At 47.6% G+C, this 25555-nt stretch overlaps 1 protein-coding gene across 4 annotated transcripts in view; it reads right to left on the bottom strand.

The window, feature by feature from the left end:
- The window catches only part of ADCK1 (aarF domain containing kinase 1), a 133927-nt gene that overhangs the window by 90705 nt on the left and 17667 nt on the right, over positions 1 to 25555 (bottom strand). For all 4 annotated transcript variants that reach the window (XM_029075247.1, XM_029075269.1, XM_029075274.1 and 1 more), the window contains exons 2-3: positions 24928 to 25073; positions 20403 to 20486 (exon numbers count right to left, since the gene is read on the bottom strand). In XM_029075247.1, coding sequence (XP_028931080.1) covers positions 20403 to 20486; positions 24928 to 25062 — 219 coding nt within the window. In that variant the 5' untranslated portion in view covers positions 25063 to 25073. The remainder of the gene's footprint in view (positions 1 to 20402; positions 20487 to 24927; positions 25074 to 25555) is intronic.

Genomic DNA, 25555 nt, shown 5'->3' with positions numbered 1-25555 from the left:
AATCTCAGAGGATGGGAAGGTATCAACGGATGAAGAAAAAAACCCTCAAGGGGTGGGAAATTGGGGAGGGGCAGGGATCGGGTGGGAGAGAAGCAAGGGATTGATGTCACGGGACATGCCCAAATAACATCTTACCTCAAGAGATTGGTGAGGAGACGGGAGGTGGCCCGAGAGAGGAATCACATGTTTTCCTAAGAAGTGGAGATGGAAGGATGGGGGTGGGATGGAGGAAGTTGGTGTTGGGGATAAGGACCTATACTAGTTGTAGCAGTAGTACCTGTATTTCAGCAGTGTGGCCTAGTAAATAGAACACAGGCCTGGGTTCTACTCCTGGCTCTGCCGTTTGCTGTGTGATCTTGGGCAAATCACTTCACTTCTCTGTGCCTCAGTTACCTCATCTGGAAAATGTGGATTGAGACTGTGGGCCGCATATGGGACATGGACTGTGTCCAATTTGATGATCTTGTATTTACCCTAGTGCTTAGTACAGCACCTGGAAAATACCCTAAAAAAATAGGCACTTATTCTGTTATAAGCATTGAGAAAGAAATACACGTGAGGTTCACGATCTACATATGAAGACAGGCCCAAAAGGAAAGGTAAACAAAGAGACAAAGGAGACAAACACGAAAGGAAATGGGATTTCGGGTTCCTCACGGCTCGAAACTACCCTCCCAGAAGCCGTGGCTGTGGAGATAGCGGAGACAGCATGACCTTCCCTCACGCTCTGCCTGGAGCAGGGGCCGGGGGCTCAAGACTCTCCCATCATGGGCTATAATCCTGTGCACAGGAAGCCATAACCCAGGCCGGGCCTAGAAGGAAGGGGGAAGCAGGGACATCACATCACTGTCGCTTGCTCAGGTGAATCCAGACTCCCCCTCTGGCTGGTCTAATCCCACTCTACTGGCTGCCAATCACAGATGACCTCTGGTCAGAACCAATCAGAGTCAAAGTCAGGCAGTCTTTGGCACCAAAGACTCCCTCTTTTCCAATTGCACATGACACTTTATTCACGGATCCGACTCTTCTCTGCCCTTTTCCCCTTCTCCCAGCCCACCCAAAGACCTCTGTCCTTCCCGTCCTGCTTTCCTCCCACCTCGTGTGGAACCACAGACTTGTCCGGTTCCACACACAAAGGCAGGGCCTGGAATCCTGTCATCAGAGCAGCTGACAAACCTCTTGTTTCAGAACCTCAGGAAATTGGGCTTCTTTCCACACTGCGCCTTTACAGCTGTGATTACCTGCCCTATTCCTGCTCCAAAGAATAGGAAGCCCCAGAGTACAGCTCAGAGGAAAAATGATAGCCATGATCACGTTCCATCATAGAGAAGCAGCATGGCTCAGTGGAAAGAGCCCGAGCTTGGGAGTCAGAGGTCATGGCTTCGAATCCCGGCTCTGCCACTTGTCAGCTGTGTGACTGTGGGCAAGTCACTTAACTTCTCTGTGCCTCAGTTACCTTATCTGTAAAATGGAGAATAAAACTGTGAGCCCCACGTGCCACGTGGGACAACCTGATCACCCTGTATCTACCCCAGAGCTTAGAACAGTGCTTTGTACATAGTAAGCGCTTAACAAATACCAACATTATTATTATTATCAAGAAAAAAAAGGAACATTGGCATTAAAGTATCAAAACTCCCGGCTAGAAAGGCTGAAAAATCTTCACAGTATGCAAAAATGACCAATAGTGAATATCTGAATAAAGTACCATTTCCCCTCTCCTCATCATCAATGGTATTTACTGAGCTCTTACTGTTTGCAGAGCACTACACTAAGCAATTCTGCAATGAAAAGGTCGTCAACACCAAAATAATAAATAACAGTACTTATTAAGGATTTTCTATATGCCAAGCACTATGGAAGACACAAGATAATCCATTTGGACACAAGCCCTGTCCCATAATGGGAAGAGAGAATGGACATTTCATCCTGATCTTTCAGATGAGGAAGCTGAGATACAGAGAAGTGACATACCCAATGTCACCCAGCAGGCACATGACCGAGCTAGGATTAGAAACCAGGTCTTCTGGGTCCTCTTTCCGCTACGCTACATAGCTCTTCCTCAAAGTTACCACTTCCAGGAGGTAACCCCAACTAAATCCCACCTCTCTAGACCATCATGCTTATTGGTTTATTTATTGAAATGTTTGCTACTAGGCAGGGACTGTGTCTACCAACTCTGTTACACTGTACTCTCCCAAGCGTTTAGTACAGTGCTTTGCACACGGTAAGCACCCAATAAATAAATGAGAAGCAGCATGACCTAATGGATAAAGCATGGTCCTAGGAGTCAGAAGGACCGGGGTTTCAGTCCCAGCTTTGTCATTTGTCTGCTGTGTGACCTTGGGCAAGTCACTCCACTTCTCTGTGTCTCAGTTATCTCATCTGTAAAATGGGGATTAAGACTGTGAGTCCCACGTGGGACATAAACTGTGTCCAACCTGATTAGCTTGTATCTACTCCAGCACTTGGAACGTGCCTGGCACACAGTAAGCGTTTAACAAATATCATTAAAAAAAACCACTGATTGATTAAATTGGATTAATTGTAGTTAAACCTACGCTTTAATTCTTGCTGCAAAATTTGGGTTTGCCTGCCTCCTCCATTAGATTGCAAACTTGAGAGCACGGCCTGAGACGTCTAACCCGTTTGCTCCCCAGTGCTTAGCAAAGGGCTCTGCCCCAGAACAAGATAGTAGCAAAAGTATTTATTAAGCATCTCTAGGGGGCAAAGGAAAGATGTGCACAGATGAGAAACAGACCTTGTCCCTGGGCCCCAGGCCGTTCATTCACAATCAAAAAGTAAATTGGGGAGTGGGTTGGTGACAGTCACATAAGGAAAAATGAAGCAAAAATATTAGGGTAAGGGTGACAACGCATCAATGCAGGTGGAGGTTGTGACGGTGAAGACGAAAAGATGACCTGCTGACTGTGGAACTGTGATAATAATAATAATAATTGTGGAATTTGTTAAATGCTTACTATGTATCAAGCACCATATTAAGTACTGGGGTAGATATGAGATAATCAGGTCCCACACGGGGCCCACGGCCTAAGTAGAAGAGAGAGAGCATTTTGAATCTCCATTTTGCAGATGAGGGAACAAGACCCAGAGAAGAGACGTGCCTTGCCCTATGTCACACAGCAGACAAGTGGCAGAGCCAGAATTAGAACCCACATCCTGCCTCCCAGACCCACGTTCTTTCCCCTAGACCACGTCGCTTCCCACAGTACAATGATCAGGAGCCAATTAAGCATCTCACCAAGCATCTCACAGCGAAACCATGGACGCAACTCTCCCAGAACGCCCCATTCTCCAAGTGCAATCGTTCTGGTAGTGTATCCACAGAGTTTTCTTGGTAAAAATACCAAAGTATTTACCACTGCCTCCTTCCACACAGTAAATCTGAGTCTCTGCCCTTGACTCTCTCCCATGCCACCACCGCCCAGCAGTGTACTGGAAACTCTCCAGGTGCGACCTCGAGAAGGGAATAAGAACTGTAGTATTTATTAAGTGCTTACTATGTGTCAGACACTGTTCTAAGTGCTGGGGTGGATACGAGCAAATCAGGGTGGACACAGTCCCTGTCCTGCATGGGACTCACAGTCTCAATCTCCATTTTACAGATAACTGAAACACAGAGAAATGAAGTGATTTGACCAAGGTCACACAGCAGACAAGCAGTGGAGCTGGGATTAGAAGCCAGGTCCTTTTGACTCCCAAGCCCCTGCTCTATCCACTAGGCATGCTGCTTCTCCAATAAGAAGCAGCCTGATCCAGTTGGGGAGCTGGGTCCATTTGCCAAGCTGAAGTGACCCTGGATGGTGCAGGTAAATGGGGAAATGACCAGGGTGCAGAAAGGGAGCTGAAAAACACCATCAGCACTGGGCCATCCAGAAATTCGCTCCAGGCGAAAACACAGGCAGTGTGGTTCCGAGTCAGGAGATCCAGCTTCTAATCCTGGCTACGCCACTTACCTGCTGTGGGACCTTGGGGATTAAGTCCCCACCCCCTCTAGCTTTTAGAATGTGAGCCCTGTGCTGTGGACTGTGTCTACTCCAGCGCTTGGCCCTAAATAAATCCCATCGCTAGTATTAATAAACTGCTGCCTGACTGGCCCCATGGACAGAGCACTGGCTTGGGTGTCAGAAGCACCTGAGTTCTAATTCCGACTCCACCACTTGTCCGCTGTGTGACCTTGGGCAAGTCACTTAACTTCTCGGTGCCTCAGTTACCTCATCTGTAAAATGGGGATTAAGACAGTGAGCCCCAGGTTAGACATGGACTGTGTCCAACTTGTTAGCCTGTATCGACCCTGGCATCTAGAAAAGTGCCTGGCACATAGTAAGTGCTTAACAAATAGCACTTAAAATAGAGTAGGGACGATCACCAATGTGCAAGTGCAGCTTTGCGGGAAGGAAAACAGGTTCTCAGGGAGGAGGGTCACCTCGCTGGAGTCTCAGTTGGAGCTGTTAACACCGGAAAGATATCACCACTAAAACACAGCAACCGAGAGCTGCTTCGGTCTGATTAGTACCCAGCGGGAGACAAAACTTCACAAGAAATGCTTCCAAACAGGGGTTTCATCTGTCAATCGCAGCATCTTCCTTGTATTTATAAAGCTCGGGAGGGAGTTCACATGGAACTCCTGGGAAGGGAATTTAGGAAGAGAGGGAGCTCAAGTCTTCACCCTATTTCTCTGAATTCCTTTTTTTTCCACACTTTGTTGAACTGCTTTTTTCAAGAACTGTCTATTGGCTAGACCTGGATCGTATTTCACACATTTTATTTTTTTTGGTGTGTGTGTGTGTGTGTGCGCGTGCGTGTGTGATGAAAGCAGCAGCTGTGATCTAGAGGAAAGAACACGGGCCTGGGAGTTAGAAGACCTGAATTCTAACCCTGGATTGGCCATTTATCTGCTGTGTGACCCTGGGCAAGTCACTTAACTTTTCTGGGCCTCCGTTCCCTCATTTCTAAAAAGGGACTCAATTCCTCCTACTTTTTTCTCTTTATGGAGTTTTTTAAACACTTACCATGTGCCAGGAACTGTACTAAGCACTGGGGGTATACAAGCAAATCCGATTGGGCACAGTCCATGTCCTGCTCGGGGCTCAGAGTCTTAATCCCCATTTTACAGAAGAGGTAACTTAGGCCTAGAGAAGTTAAGTGAACTTACCCAAGGTCACACAGAAGACAAGCAGTAGAGAGGGCTTGAAATCCAGGTCCTTCTAACTCATTCAATCATTCAATCGTATTTATTGAGTGCTTACCGTGTGCAGAGCCCTGTACTAAGAGCTTGGGAGAGTGCAATTCAACAATAAATAGACACTTTCCCTGCCCACGATGAGCTTACAGCCTAGAGGGGACTCCCAGGCCCTTGTTCTATCCACAAGGCCATGCTACTTCGTGGCCCCAAAGAGTTTACAATTTAGCATGGCAGTTGGGAAGGAACAGCCACTAAAATAAATTACAGCTACAGGAAGCAACCAAGTATGAAGATTTATACATGAGTGTTGTGAGGAGGGGGCGAGGAGTGAATAGTTAAGACCTAAGAGGGTACGGACTTAAGTGTAAAGGTAGCAAGGAGGGGATGGGGTGAGAGGTGAGAGATTAGACAAGAGCAGCTTCCAGAAGGAGAGATGATTTTAGTAGCGTTTACATGATGGGGAAGTTATGGCCTGCCAGATGCGAAAAGAAAATGAATTTAGATATGCCCTCTTTTTTCACCCTTCCAGCCCCACAGCACTTAGGTATATAACTTTAATTTATTTATTCATATGATTGTTTGTTTTCCCCTCTAGACTATAAACTCACTGTGGGCTGGGAATGTATCTACCAACTCTGTTCTATTGTACTCTCCCAAGCACTTAGTAAAGTGCTCTGCACACAGTAAGCGCCCAATACATACAAATGATTGACTGATTGGGAGGAAGTTCCAGGTGGGAGGGCAGGCCTGAACAAGAGGGTCATCGGCAAGAGAGCGAGGCCCAGTGAGTAGACTGGTATTAGAGGAGCCAAGTGTGCAGGCTGAATTATAGTGACAAAGGAATGATGTTAACTGGAGGGGAAAGAGCCAGTTGAGTTCTTAAATAAAGCCAGCGGTGAGGAGTTTCTGCTTGATGCTGAAGGGGACAGGCAACCATTCGAGGTTTTTCAGGGAATAGGGAGTCCTGTGCAGAATGTCAGTAACCAAGGCTGATTGAGGTACCAATTCAGAGCCAGGTTGGACAGGGGTCATACTGCCCAAATCCCACCAAGTCCCTATAGACTGGAAGCACATTATGAGTAGGGAATGTGTCTGCTAGTTCTGTTGTATTATACTCTTCCACATGCTTAGTACAGTGTTCTGCACATAGTAAGCACTCAATAAATACTATTGATTGATTGAGAAGCCCTACACCTGGGCCTGTTTCCCAACAGCAACTTGTCTTGTCTTATGCTGCCAAGTCATCTTCGACCCATAGCAACACCATGGACACTTCTCTCCCAGAACTCCCCACTTCCATCTGCAATCGTTCTGGTAGTGTATCCTGAGAGTTTTCTTGGTGAAAAATACAGAAGTGGTTTACCATTGCCACAACAGGAGAGGTCAATTCCTAAGGCCCCTGAACTCTGGGGTCTCTGGAGCTGAGGAGAAAACCCCTCCTCTCCTCCCACCCTCTCCCTTCATAATAATAATAATTATGGTGGCATTTGTTAAGCACTTACTATGTGCCAGGCACTGTACTAAACACTGGGATGGATACAAGCAAATCGGGTTGGACTCAGTCCCTGGCTCACAATCTCAATCCCCAATTTCTAGATGAGGTAACTGAGGTCCAGAGCAGTAGGTGACTTGCTCTAGGTCACACAGCAGACATGTGGCAGAGTCAGGATTAAAACCCATGACTTTCTGACTCCTAGGCCCACAATCTATCCACTACTCCATGCCTTAGTTTCTGAGCATCAGTGGACCCAATAGCCACTGCTCCACTCATTCTTGACACCAAGGAAAGGTCAGTAATAATAACAATGATGATGATAATGATGACAGTGGTATTTTTAAGTGCTTACTATATGCCAATCACTGTTCTCAACACTGGGGTAGATACAAGGTACCCCGGTCCAAAGGGGGCTCACAGTCTAAGTAGGAGAGAGAACAGGTATTGGATCCCCATTTTGCAGATGAGGGAACTAAAGCACAGAGAAGTTAAGTAACTTTCCAAAGATCACACAGAAGGCAAGTGGCAGATCAGGAATTAGAACCCAGATCCTTTAATTCCCAGGGCTGGGCTCTTTCCAATCATTGCCCTGAACTCACAGCAAGCAATGCCTTCTCTCCCACCCCTCAAATTCTGCTCACATTTCTTCCCAAATCGGAGGTAGCTCATTCTCTCCATTCCCAGGAGGCAGGATCAGCCTCCCTTGTTGTAAAAATTCCCCTCAGCAGCTACTCGCACACAAGATACTTAACAGATCTATATATTTATCTCCAGAGCTGAAGCCTAAAACTACACTTTGGTCTGAATTTATCTGAATATTTCAGCAAATCCTACCCCCATCCCAAAAATACATCCACAACCAGATCCTTCAGACCAAATGTAGTATTTGGAAGTCCTCAATGATCCCGATCATTCCCATGTTTAGACAGTCACATCCACAACCCCACACCCGCAACCAACATCCCTATACCTACAAAACTTGCAGTTTTCAAGGGAGCAGTCCAAGAAGCCAAAGCGAGGGAGATAACTTCTCTCCATTTGCCCCTTAATCTTCCATAACAAGAGGCTTCATAATTAATTTGTCCCAAACAGTTGCTCGGCGGCGGTAGTGCAAGAGTATTTTAGGATCGGCATCAACGTGAGGATGAAAACAAAAGTTCAGCCATCAACAGAAGATGGTACTAGGCCCGGTCTTCTCCTTTCCTCCTCCTGTCCTGCTCTTGCATGGCCTGGGAGTTGAGAAGCCCTGAAATTGGGGGGTAATTAGTACCAGATGGGTCATAACAGAGAAGGGCAAGATGTTGGCAATAGCATCATCGAGGAATCCAGGTTCTGGATTCGAAACCCAGATCTGCTACTCGTCTGCTGGGTGAAACTGGGCAGGTCGCTTAACTTCTCCATTTCTCAATCAAGCAGTCAGTGGTCTCTGAACACTTATCAGGTACAGAGCGCTGTGTTAGGCACTTGGGAGAGTACAATACAACAGAGATGATAGCTCAGTTTCCTCATCTGTAAAATCAGAATTCGATACCTGTTCTCCCTCCTACTTATAATCAGTCCATCATATTTACTGAGCAATTCCTGTGTGCAGAGCACTGTACTAAGCAATACAATACTATATTGTGAGCTCAGTGTGGGACAAGAATTGTGACAAACATCATTAACTTGGATTTACCCCAGTGCTTGGTACAGTGCCTGCAACATGGCAAGTGCTTACTAAATAACAAAACTATCATTATTATTATTACTATTAGTAAGGGGATGTGTTGCAGGAGCTGGGGGGAGCCTAGTGTGAAGAGACAAGGAGCTATATATGGATAAGCAGACTGACCCCTACCCTGTCTCGTCTTTAATGAACTGCACATTTGCCCCACTCTATTAGTCAACAATTCATTAATGCCCGTAAGCACATTTTCCTTCCATCCACTGCACATATATACCACAGTTCCTCAAGGAAAACTCTGCTTAAAAGTCCTGTTGCAAAAGAGAAAGTGATTTTCAGGGGTTTTCCTAAGAGGGAGAAGGGAGAGGGTTTGATCTTCATTAGGTATCTCCCGTGGTCAAGGTGAGAGAGGCCAAGAAATTGAAGAAATTGAAGAAATTGAAGGCTTTAGCCTGTAATAGTTATTAATAAGTAATTTTACAATTCCATTGGCAGCGTGGGTTCCCATCATCTGTATTATTCCTTGTGCCCCACAACCCCCAGGGCCACAGGTTACTTTGGCGATTCCCATTTAAGAGACCTAAAAACGAAGACTGGGAAAGGCGAGCTATCTTGCCCAAACCAACCTGTGTCTCAGCTCAGGTCCAAATTCACCATCTGAGTCCACAATAACTATAGTATTCATTAAGCGCTTACTATGTGTCAAGCATTCTTCTAAGCACTGAGGTAGATGCATGACAATCAGGTCAGACGGAGTCCTTGTTCCACATGGGGCTCACAGTCTAAGCAGGAGGGAGGACAGGTATTGAATCCCCATTTGACGGTTGAGGAAACTGAAGCACAGGGAAGTGAAGTGACTTGCCCAAGGTGACACCCAAGCAAGTGGCAGAGCTGGGATTGGAACTCAGGTCCTCTGACTCCCAGGCCCATGGTCTTTCCAGCATTACTATTACTTTCTATTACTTTATTTTTCCATTACTTTACTATTACAAGGAAATTATTATTTCCTTGTAATATTACAAGGAATATTACAAGTAATATTACAAGGATTTACTATTACAAGTAAATTATTATTTACTATTACAAGGACTATTACTTTAGTATAGCCTTGGACACAGTCCAAGGACTGTGTCCAACGTCCCACATGGGTCTCACAGTCTTAATCCCCTTTTTACAGATGAGGTCACTGAGGCACAGAGAAGTGAAGCAACTTGTCCAAGGTCACACAGCAGACAGGTGGCAGAGTCGGGATCAAAACCCAGGTTCTTCTGACTCCCAGGCCCATGCTCTACCCATTAGGCCACGCTGTTTCTCCCCTTTATCCTGTTTATCTCGTATCTACCCTGGTGCTTAGTACAATGCTTGGCACATAGTAAGCAGTTAATGAATACCACTGTTATCATTACTATTATTATTACCCCATCCAGCCATCTAGTTCCTAATCCTGCCACCCACCTGACCAGCTCAGAGAGGGAGGAAGAGAGGAAGTAAAGGAACAGAGAGGAAAGAGGGAGGGAGAGTGAACATGGGCTTAATAGGAAGACGTATGGTCTTGTGGAAGAACAGAGATCTGCAAATCCAGTTCTAATCACAGCTTGGCTCTCATATAATGAGCCCTGTGTGGAACAGGCCTCGTGTCCAATCTGATAATCTTGTGTCTAGCCCAGTACTTAATCAAAGTGCTCTGGCATAGAGTAAATGCTTAATAAACACCAATAAAAATGTGCAGCCCAAGTTGACTTTTGCCTAAGCTCCCTACCGATCTAGAGAGCCTGGCCTAACCCCTGATGGCATTCATCTCCATCAAGAAAAATGACCTTGAAACAGAGCCATGGGGTCATCTAATCCATTCCTTCTGCCTCCATTCAGGATCATACCTCGCCCAGCTCCCAAAGGTGAGATTAGATCCCGGTAACCTTCCAGTGACAAACCACCCTCAACATCAGGAAGTTCTTCCTTAGGCCTAACTTAAATCTTTCCAGCAACAGCAGCTTAAACCCATTTCCATTTGTCCCATGCTCAGCAGAGAGGGAGGAGAGCTAGAGGCGAGGGGTGGGTCTAATCCCGGAGAAGGTCAGCAGAACTGGGGACAGGAACTGCAGTCTGGAGGGGGATGTGGAGGAAAAGCGGAAACTGGGGTGCGATGGAGGAGATTTAAGTTAGTCATAAGGAAGAACTTCCTGACTGTGAGGGTCGTTTGTCAGCACACTCGACCCCCCTCTGGACAGCTCTGTGCCAGGTCCGCTTTCCCTACACCCCCAATTCAGCACTGTCTCCCCTTCTCCAAGTCCAGGGGAGGCAATGAAGGACACGGGGATATGAATGATCCCCGACCTGTGGGCTGACACCGCTGCGGGGGGTGGGAGGCTGGGGGGAGTGAGTCTAGAAAACTGCCATCTGTTCAACTGTAACAACCACATCCTCCCCTCACCCGTCACCCTAAGATCCCCTGCCCCAGAACAGCGTCGGGGACAATTGTGATGATTTGGCTCTGACGGGGAGGTGCGGCCCCCACTGCTACAGTGGCTTGTCTCACACTCTCTCTCTCTCTCTCTCTCTCTCTCACACACACACACACACTCTGCAGTCACATGCTTAAGGGGGGAGAGCGAATGGGGAGTTAGCTAATGGAGAGACTAGAGCTGATCAGGTGATTTGAAAGCTCTGAACATACCGACTAGCTCTAAACCCAAGGGGATTCATTTTGTTTCATTACAGCTTTGTCCCTTAGTCAAGGATCGCTGCTCCTAGCACTGATGGCAAATAACTCCTTGTCAGACACCTTCAAGCTGGAACCAGTCTGAGGAGAGAGAGGCCGACCGGGAGAAACAAGGCAGAGGAGGAAGAGAGAGTGTGGGGTCAAATGGAGGGGAGAGATGGGGAAAATTAAGGAAGGGGAGCTGGAGAGTTCAACACCCCCCATGGGAATGACCTAAATGGTCCCCCCTGGTCTTGGGGGCAAGGGTTAGCCCACAGCGTCCCATCCCAGCACACTCCAGTGTTTGAGAGGGCCCGGCCCATTCCCCTAGAGTCAGTTCTGGGATCCCCTACAACAGCCCACAAGGTACAGCCTGATCATGGTCTTAGACCATGTACCCCACACTCCTCCCCAAGCAGGTCCAAACCCAGATAGGAAGGCTGGACCACTAGACCAGTCATATAATAATAATAATAATAATATTAACAATTTATTGTGGTATTTGTTAAACGCTTACTATGTGCCAAAGAACTACTGTGCTAGGTGCTGGGACAGGTACAGTACAATTGGATCAGGCACAGTCTCTTTCCTTCATGGGCTCACAGACTAAAGGGGAGGGTGGCATTTAATCTCCACTTTACAGATGAGGATACTGAGGCACACACAGCAGGCAAGTGGTGGAACCAAAATTGGAATTTAGGTCTCCTGGATCCCATTCCTGAGCTCTTTACACTAGGCCATGCTGTCTCCGGTTGATATGCCACCTGACCCACAGAGGGAGGGGCAGGAACTGAGTAAAGCAAGAAAGCTGATTCAGCAAAAGCACGTTTGAGCTCAAAAACATTGCCCCGGACTATACAATGAAAGGGAAACTTCAGGAACCTTCCCCCAAGACCAGAACTCGGGGTCCCCTCTGATGATTTACACCCTGACATCTCAGGCCCGAGAGATGACCTTCCTCGCAGCCTGCTTTCTTGACGATTGGCAAACTCCCCCTTGTTAGCCTCTGTGATGGCCGCATCTCAACCCCTGTGCCCTGCACCATGCTGACCGGCAGAGAGTTGGATTCTGTCAGAAAAGAAGATCTGGGGGTCAGGGTCTGCCACCTTGTCTGCTGTGTGACCTTGGGCAAATCACTTCATTTCTTCGTGACTCATTTACCTCCTCTGTAAAATGGGGACAAGACTGTGAGGCTTATGTGGGATGGGACGGGGACTGTGTCCAACCCAATTAACTCGTATCAACCCCGGAACTTAGTACAGTGTCCGGCAGATAGTAAGCGCTTTAACAAATACCATATTGATTGATCAATCAATAATCCAGGGAGGATTAGGGCAAAAGGTCAGCAGCAGGACTGACAAGATCGAGGTGCAGAGAGTAGGTTGGCGTTAGAGGAACCAAGTGTGTGGGTGGAGGGGTGTAGTAGAAGATCAGCAAGATAAGGTAGGAGGGGGAGAGCAGATTGCGTGAGCACCGAGTGAGAAGGGGACTAAGTCTGATCCGATCAACTTGTATCGACCCCAGCACTTAGCCCGCTGCTTAATACATACCATCACTACTGTTATTACAGCTTTGGAGTTACAGTCCCGGATTGCAAGCTGGTCCCCAGCCAGCCGGGGCAAGGGAACCGATCCCTCTCGTGGACCCCGATATACTCTCTCCTCAAGCCCTGTGATTCCCCCAAAGATGGAAAGAAAGGGGATCACAGCCGGAGATCCTCTGAGCCAGGCCTCCTCACTGACCTGCCAGACCTGTGGTGACTGGCAGGGGCCCTCGGGGCCAAGCTGAGTCACTCTGCTCCCGCCACAACGGTGCCAACCTTGGAACCACCTCTTTAAGTCACTGCCTATTGTGTCTACCCTCCTGGCACCGACATCCTCCGGCACCCAGAGATGCTGGCTTGACAGGTAAGATAATTATGCTTTACCCTTCAGCTCATTCCTTTATCGGCTCCACTTAGGAGAATTGGATAAGCACTCTGGCTTAACAGAACAATTCTTGACTGGAGCCCTGTGAGCTCGGTGCCAGGCTTCTCCCCATGACCAGGCTGCACCCTCCGTTCCCCAGACCCTGCCCGCACCCCAGCGTTTAAGCATCGCCGTTACTCAACGTTAATTAACATTATGAATTTCTGCCGACTTGTTATCGGATGCCACGCCGCATTTCATGGCGGCGTCCCAGTACGCGGTCAACCCTCTCCAGGAGATGAGGTGAGCCACCCTTCAAATGACATGAAAAACTAAGGGTGTAACTTTCTGAACAACTCAAACCCCATCCCATAAATTCCACTAAAAGTCAAGATTTCTACGCTAGAAGCAGCCTGGTGTAGTGGATAGAGCATGGGCCTGGGAGTAAGAAGGTCATGGGTTCTAAACCCGGCTCTATTGCTTGTCTGCTGTATGACCTTGGGCAAGTCACTTCACTTCTCTGTGCCTGAGTTACCTCATCTGTAAAATGGGGATTTAGACTGTGAGCCCCACATGAGACTGTGTCCAACTCGATTTGCCAGTATCCACTCCAGTTCTGAGTACAGTGCCTGACACATAGTAAGTGCTTAACAAATACCATAACTATTATTATCATTAGTATTATTCTCCACTTCAAGTCCTAAACTAATTCTGAAAGCATGAAAGCAGAGGTGGGGGTCAATCAATCAATCAATTGTATTTACTGAACGCTTACTACGTGCAAAGCACTGTACTAAGCACTTGGGAGAGTACAATACACCAGTATTAGCAGACATGTTCCCTCCCCCCTTAATGAAATAACAGTCTAGAGGGGGAGACAGACATTAATATGAATAAATAATTAATTTATAATATATAACTTTAAAGAGCTGTACATAAGGGCTGTGGAGTTCGAGGTGAGGCGAATAACAGAAGTCCAAAGGTCACAGATTGAAGGGTATAAACAATGCACAGGGGACAGCGAGCTAAGGAAAAGAGGGTTTAATTGGAGATGGCCTCTTGAAGAGACGTGACCTTAGTAAAGTTTTGATGAGGGAGAGAGTGGTGGTCTGGTGTAAATGGAGTGGAAGGAAGTTCCAGGGTAGGGGAAGGATGTGGGAAAGGGGTTGGTGGTAACAGAGATGAAAGCAGGACACGGTGAACAAGCTGGTGCTAGAAAAGCAGAGTGTGTGGAATGGGCTGGAGTAGATTAATGAGGTGAGGTAGAATGGGGCAAAATGACTGAATGCTTTAACACCAGTGATAAGGAGTTCCTGTCCGAAGGGGAGGTGGATGGGCAGCCATTGGAGGTTCTTGAGGAGTGGGGAGACATGAACCGAACATTTTTGTTGATAAATGATTCATACAGCACAGTATGAATTGGAGTGGGGAGAGACAGGAGACTGGGAGGTCAATGTAGAGGCAGATGTAGTAATTAAGGTGGGATATAATAAGTGCTTGGATCAGCGTGGTAGCAGTTCGGATTTTAGCAGTCTTCTGAAGGTAGAACTGACAAGGTCTGGTGATAGGCTGAATATGTGGGTAGATTGAGAGAGATGAGTCAAGGAGAATGCTGAGTTTACCGGCTTGGGAAGTAGGGAGGATGGTGATGGGAAAGACACAGGAAGGACAGGGTTTGGGTGAGAAAATAAGGAGTTCAATTTTGGACATGTTTAATTTGAGGTGTCGGCGAGACCTCCAAGTAGAGATGTTTTGAAGGCAGAGGGAAATGTGAGATTGCAGGGAAGGAGAGAGGTCAGGTCTGGAGATGTAGATTTGGGAATCATCTGCATAGGGATGATAAATGAAGCCATGGAAGTGAATGAGTTCTCCAAAGGAATGGGTAGAGAGAGAGAATAGAAGGGGACACAGAGTTGAGCCTTAAGGGACTCCTACTATCAGAAGGTGGGTGGCAGAGGAGAAGCCAGCAAAAGAGTTTGAGGAAAGTCAGAGAGATAGGAGGAGAACCAAGAGAAGGCAGTGTCAGGGAAGCCAAATTTGGATAAAGATTCAAGGAGAAGGGGTTGTGGTCTACAATGTCAAAGGTGGCTGAAAGGTCGAGAAGGATTAGGATGGAGTAGAGACCGTCAGCTACGGCGAGCAAGTCATGGGTCAATCCCCAAAGAGGGACAGTGCAGGGACGAGAAGACGAGGTGAATGAGAGCAGGACAGGAGGGAAGAGAAACCAGACACCTTTGTGAACATAATCACTGACGATAATTATGGGGTTTGTTAAGGGCTTACTAGGCGTCAAGCACTATTCTAAGCACTGGGATAGATAATCAGGTTGTCAGCTGTCCCTGTCCCATAAGGGGCTCATAGGCTAAGTAGGATATACTTGGGATCTTCTGGTCACAAGAGGTTGGTGCTATGAATCAAAAGTAACAATAATAGTAATAATATTATTTGTGATATTTGCTAAGTGCTCACTATGTGCTAAACACTGTATGAGGTGCTGGGATAGATACAAGCTAATTCGCCCCACATGGGGCTCTCAGTCTGAATAAGAGGGAGAATGGGTATTGAATCCCATGAAGAAACTGAAGTACTGAGAAGTGAAGTGACTTGCCCAAGGTTACAGAGCAGACAAGTGGCAGAGTGAGGATTAACTTGATTCTATTTATTGCTATTGTTTTTGTCTGTCTGTCTCCCTCGATTAGACTGTAAGCCCATCAATGGGCAGGGACTGTCACTATCTTTTGCCGATTTGTACACTCCAAGTGCTTAGTACAGTGCTCTGCACATAGTAAGCGCTCAATAAATACTACTGAATGAATGATTAGAACCTAGGTCCTCTGACTCCCAGGCCCGTGCTCTTTCCACTAGGCTACTAGGTGAGTTTCTACCAGCTTCTCTTTTCTAAAGGGATAAGAAAAATAATTATGGTACTTGTTAAGCACTTACTATGTGCCAAGCATTGTTCTAAGCTCTAGGAAGACACAAATTAATCAGGTTGGACACAGTCCCTGTCCCACATTAGACTCACAGGCTTAATAAGGGCTGGCCTCTCAGACTGGTTTCTGCATCAACCCCACACTTCATTCTGGCCAGTTACTTCTTTGTTATCTCACCCCTTGGGTCGGCAAGACACTCCTGTGATTATCCCTCACCCTGCAGTCGGTCAGTCAGGCAGTCAATCATATTTATTGAGCATTTACTGTGTGCAGAGCACTGTACTAAGTGCTTGGGACAGTACGATAGAACAATAAACAGACGCATTCCCTGTCCACAATGAGCTTACAGCCTAGAGGGGGAGACAGACATTAATATTAATAAATAAATTACAGATATAATTACGGACTCTGCTCCTGCAGAGCTGGGAAGGGCAGGGGAGATTGAAGAGGACACGCCAAACGGGTAAAGATGGCAGCTTGCTGTTCACCCAGCAGCTAGACCCTGATGCCCGACCCTATCGGTTTGGGAGAGGCTCCAGAGAGAGAAAGAGAGAGAGCCTTGGCGGGACAGAAAGCAATTAACCTCTCTCGGCTGAGTTTTCCCTGACAAGGCAGTTCTGAAGCCAAAAGAGTTTATCTGGGGGACAGACGCTTCATCTCTTCGCCGCTGCCCCAGGCACCTGCCTTCCCAGCACCACACAACTAACAGGATGGCAGTGGCAGCAACCCAAGCAGCACTCTTGCCCTCCAACAAACCCAAGCCCCAGGGGGTTTGGCTCCTTTGGGGTCCCACTGGCTCCTTCCATCATCAGCCTAGGAACAACAGGAGGCATCCTCTCCTCCACGTTATATTGCCACACTGCCAATCCACAGGTCGAACACAGCCTGAGTCAGCTGGAGGAGTGACCTACCCCCAGCCCTAACTGAAATCAATCAATCAAAGGTATTGATGGCGCGTCCCCTGTATCCAGACCGCTGGACTAAGCGCTTGGGAGAGGTGGTAGACACCATTCCTGCCCTCGAGAGGCTCACAATGTGAATGGGGCGAGAGAATGAAGTACTGTCTCTCTCAAAGGGGATGCAGAAAAGGACTTTGTGCCCCTCACCTGAAACACCCTGGGTACAAGAAGAGAGTAGGAGGAACTCAGAGCTCACTTATCAAATTCCAATCAATCAGTGGTATTTATTGAGCACTTTCTGTGTGCAGAGTGTTTGAGAGTATGCAATACAACAGAGTTGGTAGACACATTCCCTGCTCACAACAAGCTTATGGTCTACAATCCAGAAAAAAGCAAGGGCAGCAGCAATGGCAGTAACAGCAACCACATCACACAACCCAAGCAAATGAAACCGCCACTCAATGTGCAAAGACTGTTACTCAACAAAAGGTGGTTTCATGGGGGACAGACAGGGACTACGTTTGGTTATTTTGTATCTACCCTAATGTTTAGCCCTTAGTCAGTGTTTAATAAATATCTCAATTATTACTTTTTTGGTATTTTTAAGCGCTTACTATGTGCCAGGTACTGTTCTGAGCAACAGGGAAGATACAAGATAATCAGAGTGGACACAGTCCCTGTTCTTCATGGGGCTCTCAGTCTTAATTTGCGCATCTCGCAGCCTCACAGAGGGGAACAGCGTGGCCTAGGGGATAGACCATGGGCCGGGAAGTCAGAAGGTCATGGGTTCTAATCCCCGCTCTGCCACTTGTCTGCTATGTGGTCTTGGGCAAGTCACTTCACTTCTCTGTGACTCAGTCACCTCATCTGTAAAATGGGGGTTAAGACTTTGAGCCCTGTGCAGGACAGGGACTGTGTCCAACCTGATTTCCTTGTACCCAGCCCAATGCTTAGTTCAGTGTCTGGCACATAGTAAGCACTTAATGCCAGAATTATGATTAATTCCCATTTTACAGTTGAGATAACTGAGGCACACAGAAATGAAATGACTTGTGCAAAGTCACATATAGAAGAAAAGTGGTGGAGGCAGGAGTAGAACCCAGGTCCTTCTGACTCCCAAGCCCATGTTCTATGCAATAAGCCACTCTGCTTATTATTATAACCTGTGCACAGGGATAGCAATGTCATTGGCATCTTCCCTTTCAGACCCAAAGGAACTAGTGTTTCTGTAGATCAATCTGTAAATATTGCTACCTAGGCATCTGTGGCCAAAAGCCTGGGTTAGGTCAGAGATGGTACCAGGGCAGTGACTCTAACTTCCCCTCACTCTGCATCCATTTCTGTCTGTTTCTCCATCATGCAACTCTGTACTTCTGTGCCACAGCTGCCCAAAGTATGGGATTTTCTGCTAGTATGTACATCTATACAGACAGGGAATTAAGAAGACAGGCACGCAGGATTTATCTTTACTGCTATTTTTGGAAAGGGGAGGTTGAGTCAAAAAAGAGCAGCTGGTATGCACCAGGTCCCAACATTCATCACTGAACCAACTGGACCTACCTGGACCTGGTCCACACATACCACTGTCAGCAGACCCATTTTGCCCCTCGGCAAGATGGCCAAATGATGAAACTGTCCCAACGAGGGTCCTTAATCCTGGCTGCACCACCCCCTGAGAAACTCCAATATGACAATAAGGAGAGTAAGGAAATCTCTGCCCTAAACCTCAGCTCTTGCAATGTTTTCTATGGGTTCTCGGTGTGCTGGAGGATGCCTACCCATTTTCCAGACTCCAGGATTTCTTCCCATTGTCTACCTCACATTGGGTAGGTCAAAGGCCATTTGCCTTTTTTCCAAGGTGAAAATGGGCTAGCCAAGAGCAGATCCTGGCACAGCCCCTCCCAGGTTATTTGATATAGTTATAGAAAAGCTAAATGAGGAAGCCCAATAATAATTTATTTCTGCCCCCAGTAAAGGGCAGAGGGCAGAATTTGAGGGCAGGAATCATGCCTACTTGCTGCCTGGATCATTTTTCTACAAAAACATTCAGGACATGTTTCTCCACTCCTCAAGAAATTTCAGAGTTTGCCCACATACCTCCACATCAAACAAAAACTCCTCACACTGGCTTTAAGCAGTCAATCGCTTGCCCACTCCTACCTCACCTCACTACACTCCTACTACAACCCAGTCGGCACACTTCACTCCTCTAATGCCAATCTTCTCACTATACCTCGATTTCGTCTATCTTGCTGCCGACCCCTCGCCCACGTCCTGCCTCTGGCCTGCAATGCCCTCACTCCTCAAATCCGACAATTACTCTCCCCACCTTGAAAACGTTATTGAAGGCACATCTCCTCCAAGAGGCCTTCCCTGACTAAGCCCTCTTTCCCCTTTCTTCCGCTCCCTTCTGCATCACCCTGACTTGGTCCCTTTATTCATTCCCCCCTCCAAGCCCCACAGCACACATGTACATATCTGTAATTTATTTATTTATACTATGTCTCCCTCCTTCTACACTGTAAGCTCACTGTGGGCAGGGAATGTGTTTGCTCATTGTTATATTGTACTCTCCCAAGCACTTAGTAGAATGCTCTGCATAGATTAATGGGTTTGTAGCAATTAGGATAGTAGGAGCTGTCACTGGTTAGAGTGGAAGATGGGACTGGGAATACTGGGGAAATTTGATCAGCTCTCAGGCCTTGGCCTTGGAAGAAGTTTCAGTGTAGTCTTGAAAAGACTCTATAGTTCTATTTGTATTCTTTTACATTTTTTCCATTGGTCACTGAAGTTCAATTTTTCTTCTTTACATTTTTGTCTTTTTTAGATTGTCATGTGGGCCCAGCTCCAAACCCTAGATCAAACACATTGTTTTTATTATTATTTGTGATGATGATGATGATAATGATGATGATGATAATAATAATTTTAGTATTTAAGCACTCACTGCCAAGCACTGTGCTTGGTACTGAGGTAGATAGAACACAATCATGACCTAGTGGATTGAGCATGGGGCTGGGAGTCAAAAGAATATGGGTTCTAATCCCAACTCTGTCACTTGTCTGCTATGTGACTTTGGGCAAATCACTTAACTTCTCTGTGCCTCAATTATCCCATCTGTAAAATGGGGATTAAGAATGGGAGCCCCATGTGGAACAAGGATTATGTTCAATCTGATTAGGTGAATCTACCCCAGCACTTCATACAGTGCCTGGCAGAGGGTAAATACTTTCCAAATACAAAGAAAAAAAACCCAAAAAAGACCCCACAATCAGACCAGACACAATCCCTGTCCCACATGCGGCTCACAGCCTAAGTAGTAATGAGACAGGTGCTGAATCCCCATTTTACAGATGAGGAGACTGAGGCTGAGAAAGGTGAAGAAACTTGCCCAAGGTTTTACAGCAGGCAAGTGGCAGAATTGGGATTAGAACCCAGATTTCCAGATTCTCCCGGCCTGTGCTCTTTCCGCTAGGCCAAGCTGCTTCGAGAAGTGAGGGGGGGGAAAAAGGGCAGTTTTGTAGCAGATCCAAAGCAATGCTGGTCTGAGGTGTCGGGGTTGGGGGGGTGGGGAGGTTCCCATCCCAGATCAGTTCCTTACCTGTGATTTGAGTTGGACGTACTCCTCCGAGCCAAATGGGACGCTCCTCAGGGAGGTGAGGTAGTCATAGCAGATGACCACCGTCTACAAACCAAGGGAAGGGACACTGTCAGTGCTCGGCCCTCAGTCACCTCCCCACCCCGGGACGACTGACTACCCACCACGAGTGGGAATCCTGATGAAACAACCGCTGCAAGCAAGAAAGAGCATGAACCTTGTTTTGACATGAGCCGAAACTAACCGAGTACCTTTCGATCCTAACAGAAGGAGCCTCTGACTTGTTTCCATGAAAGAGACGAGAGCAGAACAGCCCCCAGCGCCCAATTCCAGCCACAGAGCCGCTCGAAAGATTCACTCTCTGCAAGGCGCCCCATCACCCCTATCTGTCTCCCCAGCACCTCCTCATTCTTCCAATCCATTGATCAACGATATTGATCGAGTGCCCTGCCCCACACGCTTTGACCACTACCATGGCTGTGATCCTGTAATGTGCTCAAAGTTGCTGCTCTGGTAATGCCTGCATGTTTTACTGTGCTCTCCCAAGCACTTAGTACCAGTTCTCTGCACATAGTAAGCGTTCAATACATAAAATTGATTGATTTATGAGAGTGGGGGCCAGGAAGCACAAACAAGAAGAGGTTGGTGGGGACCATTCTGGCTTCAGGAGGCCCCATCGCCTCAGACCTGTACGATCCGGCCCAGGCTGATCCTTCTAGACTGTAAACTCGATGTGGGCAGGGAATGTGCCTGTTACATTGCTCTACCATACTCTCCCAAGCACTTAGTACAGTGCTCTGCACACATTCAGTGTTCAATAAATACGATTGAGTGACTGATCCGCCCGCCCTAGAGTCCTGTGGGACACCCCAGGCTCCCCAGTTCCCAAAGGACTTGGAGAACTCGAAGTAGATTGAGGGGAGAGTACTCCCCACCTCCAGTAAACCACTATGGGGTCGGGAAGCAGAGGTAAGAAAAAGGGCAAAGAAACTGGGATTGTTTCACTTGGAGCAAAGAAGCAGGGTAGGTCAGTTTACCAAAATTTATTCCACAGAGTCTGCATGGCCATAGTCAAAGGATAAGACTTTAAACTGCAGCAAGAGGGATTAAGAGTAGATGGAAAGAAGAATTTGTTTCTAAAGGAAAGGAGCACTGAAAGGGATTCCCAGTCTAAGGGGTGAATTTTCCTCCCCTAAAGAGCTTAAGAAAGGGAGGGATACCCATCGCCTGTCCAGGATGACTTAGCTGAGCCCGGCTGGGAGGCGGGGATGGACCACATCAAGGTTTTTCAACTCTGGAAAATGTTAGGAGATTCTTCACTGAACGAGGTGAGGTGGCTTACTCTGTCAGACAGCTGGGAGGGGGAATCCTACCCCTCCCCCACGACCTCCCCCCACCCCTTCAGGGCAGCCATTTGATGGGGTTCTCACCTCTCTGAAATTCCCAGGTCCTTACCTGTCCCACCTGAAGAGACCTCCCCATGTGATAATGGGAGTCCTTGGGGAACAGGGACTGTGTCAGAAATGCTTATGGTTGGTTATCTAGCCCAATGCTAAGCAGACTGTACAGCACACACTGAAGGTGACTGATAAATACTACAATCAATCAATCAATGATCATGGCGTAGTGGATAGAGCATGGGCTTGGGAGTCAGAAGGTCATGGGTGCTAATTCCAGCTCCGCCAATTGTCTGCTGTGTGGCCTTGGGTCACTTCACTTCTGTGAACCTGTGTTACTTCATCTGTAAAATGGGGATGAAGACTGTGAGCCCCATGTGGGACAGGGACTGTGTCTAATCTGATTTCCTTGTGTCACCCCAGTGCTTAGTACAGAGCCTGGCAAATGGTAAAGTGCTTAACAAATACCACAATTATTATTATTACAGGGGAAAGGGAAGACAGATTAGCAATGCCCACTTAATATCCTCCCGAGGACTAGAGTCTCTAAAATTCGGCATATAAAAGGGAAAATCTCTAATTTCTCATCTGCATGATAATCCTTGACCTGACTCTCCAAGGAATTCTGATAAAACGGTTCTTCAAAAGTGGCCCTCTGAAAAGAAAGTGAGGAGAAGAAGCTGGTCTAGATGAGTTCAGACAGCTCCTTCATGCTCCATTTTCCCTCTCGACTGTAATTTCCTTTGTGGGCAGGGAACGTGTCTACCAACTCTGTTATACTATCCTCTCCTGAGTGTTTAGTACAGCGCTCTGAACACAGTACTTGCTCAATAAATATGAGTGATTGATTGATTTTGAAAGAACTGCTTCTCGACCTCCTGTCTTGTAAACTGGCTAATTCATTAGTCGAAGCAGCATAGTCTAGTAGAGAAGCAGCATGGTCTAGAGGATAGAGCACAGGCCTGGGAGTCAGAAGGACCTGGGCTCTAAACCTGGCTCTCCCACTTGTCTGCTCTGTGACCTTGGGCAAGACACTTCACTTCTCTGTGCCTCAGTTACCTCATCTGTAAAATGGGGATTAAGACTGTGAGCCCTGTGTGGGACACGGACTGTGTCCAATCTGATTATCTTATATCTACCCCAGCACTTAGAACAGTGCCTGGCAAATATAAATAATTATCAATATTATTATTATTATTATTATTCCCTCAGCGGCAGCAGCTGGAGGTGTGATGAGAGCCAACCCCTGCGGAAAGCATTTAGGGAGGGAGAAGCACTAACTACAGGGCAGGTAACTGAAGCTACTGAATGTAGATGATGGGGGAGAAGGGAACAGGAACATTGTCTACTTTGCTGTATTTTTCAAAGCACGTAGTACAGTGCTCTTCACACAGTGAGAGCTCAATAAATATCACTGACTGAAAGGGAGGTCAATAATAATAATAATAATAATGTGGTATTTAATAATGTTAGTATTTGTTAAGCGCTTACTATGTGCCGAGCACTGTTCTAAGCGCTGGGGTAAACACAGGGGAATCAGGTTGTCCCACGTGGGGCTCACAGTCTTAATCCCCATTTTACAGATGAGGGAACTGAGGCACAGAGAAGTTAAGTGACTTTCCCACAGTCACACAGCCGACAAGTGGCAGAGCCAGGATTCGAACTCATGAGCCCTGACTCCAAAGCCCGTGCTCTTTCCACTGAGCCTAAGCGCTTCCTATGTCTCAGGCACTGTTGCAAGCGCTGAAGTGGAAACAAGCAAATCCGGTTGGACACAGTCCCTTTCCCATGTGGGGTTCATGGCCTCAATCCTCACTTTACAGATAAGGTAACTGAGGCACAGAAGTGACGTGACTTGCCCATGGTCACACAGCAGACAAGTGGCAGAGCCGGGATTATAACCCATGACCTTAAGACTCCCAGGCTCGGGCTCTATCCACTGTGCTGTGCTGGTCAATCCAACCATGAGCCCTGGAATACCCCCTTACTGCCCTGCAAACTCACTCTAGAAGCAAATGCTGGAAGGAAAAAATATTCTAAAAAGAATGCCATTGGTCACCCCAGCAGCCCCCTCCCCATGGCCCCCTGCCACCCCAACCAAGAGGTGAGTAGGTTTTTGGTGGGTGGGGTTGGGGGTGTTGGCCGCACTGGCCTCGATAGCTAAGGAAGAAGACCCCCTTTCCACTCCCTCCCTTGAAGAAGTAGCATGGCGTAGTGGATAGAGCAAGGGGCTGGGAGTCAGAAGGTCATGGGTTCTAATCCCTCATCTGCCTCTTGTCTGCTGTGTGACCTTGAGCAAGTCACTTCACTTCTCTGTGCCTCATTAACCTCATCTGTAAAATGGGGTTTGAAACTGTGAGCCCCATGTGGGACAGGGACTCTGTCCAACCGGATTTGCTTGTATCCACCCCAGTGCTTACTATAGCTCCTGGTACATAGTAAGCGCTTAACAAATGTCATAATTATTTATTATTGTTATTAAGGAAGAGGCTTCCAGGCTGAGGAGGGTGGAGCCAGCCAGTCACAGCCAAGGGCCTCAAGGGCGGGGAGGATCAAGTGGGAGAGGCAAGGCAGCAGCAGCTGCAGACCAAAGACAGCACTAAATGGTAGCTGGCATGGGCAAGTGTCCGGGGATGCTACCCGCCTCTCCCCGCTACTCCAGAAAGGGATATCTCCTCTACCAGAACTGCCATCGGGCCGGCTCTGGCCTACTCCCAGCACGGCCCACAAGTAAACCGAAACTGAACTCGGTGCCTCTGCCTGGGCCGTACCCACCCTTGCCATGCGGCCCTTGGGCTGCCCCGAGCCAGGCAGGAGCACTCTCTGAATCTCAAAGAGGTAAGAGGAGGAAAAGGAGAAAAGAGAGCAAGCGACTGGACCCCTCCAGGCCGTGGCTCTTGCCGCCACTGTGCCCGCACTCGTCAATCTGAGGGACCCAAACAGAAACCCAAAGGAACCGGCTCTGAGACCTGGAGAAGAACTGCTCGATTTAAGCCCTGACCCAGAGGGAGTGGTGGAGCGGGGAAGGGAACCAAAAAGGGGACAGGAAGAGGACAGAAGTGCGCGTGTGTGTGTGCTTGCCCATAATTGCCCCTGGGGACGTATTTTCTCTGACTCAACAGAAAACCTACCGTGGTGACAGCCCTGCCCACTCGGACAACTCCAAAGTCACTGGGGTCCAGGTACTTGCTGCCATACAGGTAGACTCCGGAGGAGGCCAGGGCCACCCCAGTCCATGAGGCAAGCTTCAAGGCCCTCCTTGCCATGCTGTCAAACCCTACAAAAGGCAGAAGAAAGGGGATGACTGACATCATCACCATGCAGGTCATCTCCCGGAGCAAAAAGGATGAAACTCTGCCATCCACAGCCCAGGCAGGGGGCTGTCAACTTCCCTGCGTTGCTCAGAGTCTCTTCAGTGAAGAAATTCCCCAGCGGGATCCCTCCCCTAGACAGCGATGCCACTGAGCTCATCCCATCAGCCACCCCTATCCACCGGGCCAGGATGCTTCTCCAGTTAAGCCAGGCCTATAGCTCCGCTCACATTTTTAGAGGGAGGCGCTGGAAATTGAGAATGTTCTCTTCTAACCTACACTTCCTAAAGGGTAGACAACGTTCCTATGATGCCTTAATTTTCTCTTTTAGACCCTCTGCTTATTGTTATACTGTAAAGTAAGTGCTCAATAAATACGAATGACTGACTCCTCCCCTGACAGCACGTACTGCTTCCCTCCTAGCCTACTCCCTCGGATGGGCTCGGGA

The sequence above is a fragment of the Ornithorhynchus anatinus genome, chromosome 1 (assembly GCF_004115215.2).
Source record: "Ornithorhynchus anatinus isolate Pmale09 chromosome 1, mOrnAna1.pri.v4, whole genome shotgun sequence".
In the NCBI taxonomy this organism is placed as follows: domain Eukaryota; kingdom Metazoa; phylum Chordata; class Mammalia; order Monotremata; family Ornithorhynchidae; genus Ornithorhynchus; species Ornithorhynchus anatinus.
This window is presented reverse-complemented; position numbering and strand designations above follow the sequence as displayed.